At 39.3% G+C, this 5,363-nt stretch overlaps 1 protein-coding gene across 1 annotated transcript in view; it reads left to right on the top strand.

Annotated features, from left to right (window-relative positions):
- Nucleotides 1-2,484, top strand: part of ZNF197 (zinc finger protein 197) — a 10,152-nt gene extending 7,668 nt beyond the window's left edge. The window contains exon 5 of the mRNA XM_006765082.2: nt 1-2,484. This exon is cut by the window's left edge and continues 158 nt beyond it. Within this exon, the coding sequence (XP_006765145.2) occupies nt 1-2,163 (2,163 nt within the window). The 3' untranslated portion in view covers nt 2,164-2,484.
- Nucleotides 2,485-5,363: the final 2,879 nt, after the last annotated feature.

A 5,363-nucleotide genomic window follows, 5' to 3' on the forward strand; every position in this document is an offset into this window, starting at 1 on the left:
GTTTCGGCAAGTCAGTGGGGAAATGAAACAAGTGAAAGAGATACATCGAAGAAATGTTCTCTCTATGAGCGAGACAAGAAGAAAAGGACTCCACCAGAAAAACGAGGCCGGAAGTGGAAAGAATTTGGAGAAAGCTTGACTTCAGATTCAGCTCTTTCTGAAAGTTTAATGGGTACTGAAGGAAAGAAGTTTTATAAATGTGACATGTGTTGTAAACATTTCAGTAAAATCTCCCATCTTATAAACCACCGGAGAATCCACACGGGTGAGAAACCTCATAAATGTAAGGAGTGTGGAAAAGGCTTTATTCAGCGTTCAAGCCTTTTAATGCATTTACGGAACCATTCTGGGGAGAAACCTTATAAGTGTAATGAATGTGGGAAAGCCTTCTCTCAAAGTGCTTACCTTCTAAACCATCAGAGAATCCACACTGGGGAAAAACCTTATAAATGTAAGGAATGTGGAAAGGGCTTCTATAGGCACTCGGGCCTTATTATACACCTGAGGCGCCACTCTGGGGAGAGACCTTATAAATGTAATGAATGTGGAAAAGTTTTCTCTCAGAATGCTTACCTCATTGACCACCAGAGGCTCCACAAAGGGGAAGAACCTTATAAATGTAACAAGTGTCAGAAAGCTTTCATCCTGAAGAAGAGCCTCATTCTGCACCAGAGAATCCACTCTGGGGAAAAACCCTATAAATGTGATGAATGTGGAAAAACATTTGCTCAAACCACTTACCTTGTTGACCACCAGCGACTGCACAGTGCAGAGAACCCATACAAATGTAAAGAATGTGGAAAAGTTTTCATTCGAAGCAAAAGCCTCCTTTTACACCAGAGAGTACACACAGAAAAGAAGACCTTTGGTTGTAAAAAATGTGGGAAGGTTTTCAATTCTAAGTCAAACCTCATTGACCATAAGAGGATGCATAGCAGAGAGAAGCCTTATAAATGTACTGACTGTGGGAAAGCCTTCACTCAGAGTGCTTACCTTTTTGACCACCAGAGACTCCACAATGGGGAGAAGCCCTATGAATGTAATGAATGTGGGAAAGTTTTCATTCTCAAGAAAAGCCTCATTTTACATCAGAGGTTTCACACTGGAGAGAATCTTTATGAATGTAAAGATTGTGGCAAGGTCTTTGGTTCTAACAGAAACCTGATTGACCACGAGAGACTCCACAGTGGGGAGAAGCCCTATGAATGTCGAGAGTGTGGGAAAACCTTCATTATGAGCAAGAGTTTCATGGTCCATCAGAAACTTCATACACAGGAAAAAGCCTACAAATGTGAGGATTGTGGGAAGGCTTTCAGTTACAATTCAAGCCTGTTGGTACATCGGAGAATCCACACTGGGGAGAAACCCTTTGAATGCCGCGAGTGTGGAAGAGCTTTCAGTTCTAACAGAAATCTCATTGAACATAAGAGAATCCATAGTGGTGAGAAACCCTATGAGTGTAATGAGTGTGGCAAATGCTTCATTCTGAAGAAAAGCCTCATTGGACATCAGAGGATTCACACAAGGGAAAAATCTTATAAATGCAGTGACTGTGGGAAAGTCTTTAGTTACCGCTCAAACCTTATAGCCCATCAAAGGATCCACACTGGTGAGAAACCCTATGCATGCAATGAGTGTGGGAAAGGCTTTACTTACAACAGAAACCTTATTGAACATCAAAGAATTCACAGTGGGGAAAAAACCTACGAATGTCATATATGCAGAAAAGTCCTCACCTCTAGTAGAAATCTAATGGTCCATCAGAGAATCCACACTGGAGAGAAACCTTATAAATGTAATGAGTGTGGAAAAGACTTCAGTCAGAATAAAAACCTTGTTGTACATCAGAGAATGCACACTGGGGAAAAACCATATGAGTGTGAAAAGTGTAGAAAATCTTTTACTTCTAAGAGGAATTTAGTTGGCCACCAGAGAATCCACACAGGGGAGAAACCATATGGGTGTAATGATTGTAACAAAGTTTTTAGGCAACGAAAAAATCTTTCTGTGCATCAGAAAGTTCATACAGTTGAAAACCTCTGTGAATGTGATGAGTCTGACAAAGAATTCTCTCAAACTTCAACCCTTCATCTTCAACAAAAAATCCATACCATGGAAGAATTCTCTTGGCTTCAAAATGCCAATGAGCTGAGTCCAAGTTAGAGATTCAGAAAATGTAGTGTCATATGTAAAATGGAATAGAATTCCTGCCTATTTTAGTAACTGTTGGAGAAATGGCAATATATGGTTCTTAAAAGAATTTGTGATTTCCTCTATTATATTCAAGTGAGTTGCATGTGAAAGAAGGTTATTGTAGATTTTCAAGAATAGAAAATCAAACCAAATTCTAGTTAAAGTATACAGTGGGGCCTTGACTTACGAGTGTCCCGACTAATGGGTTTTTCGAGTTACGAGCTGTCTCTACCAATTTTTTGCTTTGAGTTGCGAGCTAAAATTCGGGTTACGAGCCAGCTTCAGATACCCCACCGCTAGTTGGCGCAGCAAACGTCACAGTGAACGCCACAACATCAGCCCAGCATCACATGTCTCACTCGTTCACTTTAATGATTTGACATACGAGTAATTTGAGTTACGAGCTCGGTCACGGAATGAATTAAACTCATAAGTCAAGGCCCCACTGTACTCTGTTCCAGACCATTCGTTATGACCCAGTAAGAGACGTTGGAGCAATTGAGGACACTGAGGAAATTGGATTTATGTCTTATGGGATGTAATGATGTTTTAAGCGGTAGCAAAAATATCTTTGTATTAAAAAGGGGAAGTTTCTGAAAACGTGTATATTATACATTTTAAAAATAGAATCACTGCTGCAGAAAGTCTGTATGGACAATATGATTGAGACATGTCAGACATGGAGTTGGGTGAGCGAGAGCCTGCTGTTTGAGGATAATAGAAGATGAGCACTGGATTTAGAATCAGAAGACCTAGGTTTAGGTCCTGGCCCTTTCTCTTACTACCAATGTGTAAGTCAGCATGTAAGCCTCAGTTTCTCTATCAGTCAAATATTAACATAATGCCTACCTCACAGGATTGTAAAGAGGATTAAGTGAAAGAATCTTTGTGAAAGTACTTCGTGAAGTAATTTAGTTGTCAGTAAAGTTGGATAAAAGGGTTATAGTCACAGTCTAGAACATGGCATAATGTAATATTTGTTCATTAATTAATATTCAGACTCTGTGAACCTCAAAAGGCATTCATTTTTAATAAGATGAAATGTGGTAGATAGCTAACTGGAATTTAGCTCTCTAACAAGACGTAAAAAATACAGCTTTAAAAATATTTAAAGGGCCCTAGCAGGTTTGGCTCAGTGGATAGAGCATCGGCCTGCAGACCAAAGGGTCCCAGGTTCTATTGTGGTCAAGGGAACGTACCTTGGTTGCAGGCTCCTCCCCCACCTGGGCCCTGGTCAAGGCTTGTGCAGGAGACAACCAGTCTTTTTCACATTGATGTTTCTCTCTGTATTTCCCTTTCTCTTCCATTCTACCTAAAAAAAATCAATGGAAAAATATCCTCAGGTAAGGATTAACTCCTCCCACAAAACATGTTTAAGGGAACCCTGGCTGTTGGCTCAGTTGGTTAGAGTGGCATCCCATACACCAAAAGATTGCCAGTTCAATTCCTGGTCAGTGCACATACCTAGATTGCAGGTTTGATCCCCAGTCGGGGTGCATATGGGAGGTAACCAGGCAATGTTTCTCTTCCTCCCTCCTCCTCTCTCTAAAATCAATTTAAAAAAGAAGGAATTTTAGGTTGTTTGCTTGAACAACTGGAAAATGATTTTTTTAAATGTTTAAGGGAGTTAATTTAAGACCCTAGTTCAGCGGTCTCAACCTGTGGGTCGTCACCCCTGAAAATATATCCTACATATCAGATATTTACATTACGATTCATAACAGTAGCAAAATTACAGTTAGGAAGTAGCAACAAAAATAATTTTATGGTTGGGGGTCACCACAACATGAGGAACTGTATTAAAGGGTTGCGGCATTAGGAAAGTTGAGAACCACTGCCCTAGTTTGTTTTTACATAATAATACTGAATTATTGTGGGAAAATAATATATCCACCCATTAACACTGATACCAATGCAAACAATTTCTTTTCAACCTTCAAATTTGAAACCTAGTGTATGTAGAGTCTCAGAATGGAAGGGCAGTCCTATGTTGCTCACCTTGTTCATAGGGAAAAGTCCTTAACCCCAGCCCGTGAGCTGATTATCCCTGGCATTGCCCTCAATTTATCATTGTTGACATGAGATAGCTTTTTACTTAAGAAACAAGCCCTTCAAGCTCTAATGAAACCAATTCAGTACATTTCTGAGCCGTTAGGTCCATTATTCCCTGTAAAGGAACCATTCATTCAGTTTTCCCTTTTGTACATTTGTAAATTTAATTCAACCTGTATTTTTGAGTTGATAATTTTATGTTGTCACTCTCAAAACTCTCATTCTGCAGCTGGACTATTACTATCAGGATTGTGCTTCCTAATTACCAGTAGTATTGAAGTGGTATGTTGATTATAATAATTATTAATTCAACTCCAAATTTCCTTGAGGGCTGGTTCCTCATTCGAATGAAGGTACCCAAAAGTGAATACTGGAATGGGCCCAAGGTTAAAAATCTTAAGACCTGGTTATGAGTTAGATTCTTCAACTTGGACAAATGCCTTCATTTCTTGGAACTTTGATTTCCTCATCTGTTAAGCAGGAGGAAGAATACCTCATGAAGTTATTACAAGGTAATGAATATGAAATTGTTATATATCCATGCTGCAGAAGAATCACCCCGGATTATGTAATAATTACAAAGGTAAATGTTCTTTAAGAATGGAGAAAACTAGCATTTACCTCTCAACCAATTAAAATGCAACATTATTAAGGCTGAAACAACCCATATAATGTGCCTCCTCATAGGGATGCAATAAGCTAAAAGTATAACCTGAATTCATCAAGCTTCTTGGACCAGATTGCCAGTTTACAGGACCTACAGGAAGCAGAAGAACAAGATAAATGACATCAGGAGAAACAAATTCAGATGGGGGATATTGTACAAGAAAACGGCACTGTATTCTTCAAAATGACAAGGATGAAAAGGGGAGAGGTGATGATCTTTGAAGCTGGATGAGTATTGAGAGTTCATTGTACTGGTCTCTGCTTTTATATACAGTATGTATAAAATTTAACAGTAAAAGGTATAAAATGTGAATTAGGAAGTTGTGTTTAAAAGATACTAAAGATCATTCAGCAAGCGTGGCTCAGTGGTTGAGCATCAACCTATGAAGCAGGAGGTCACGGTTCAATTCCTGGTCAGGGCGCACGTCCTGGTTGTAGCCTTGGTCCCCAGT

Source organism: Myotis davidii, unplaced genomic scaffold (assembly GCF_000327345.1).
Source record: "Myotis davidii unplaced genomic scaffold, ASM32734v1 scaffold81, whole genome shotgun sequence".
Taxonomy (NCBI): Eukaryota; Metazoa; Chordata; class Mammalia; order Chiroptera; family Vespertilionidae; genus Myotis; species Myotis davidii.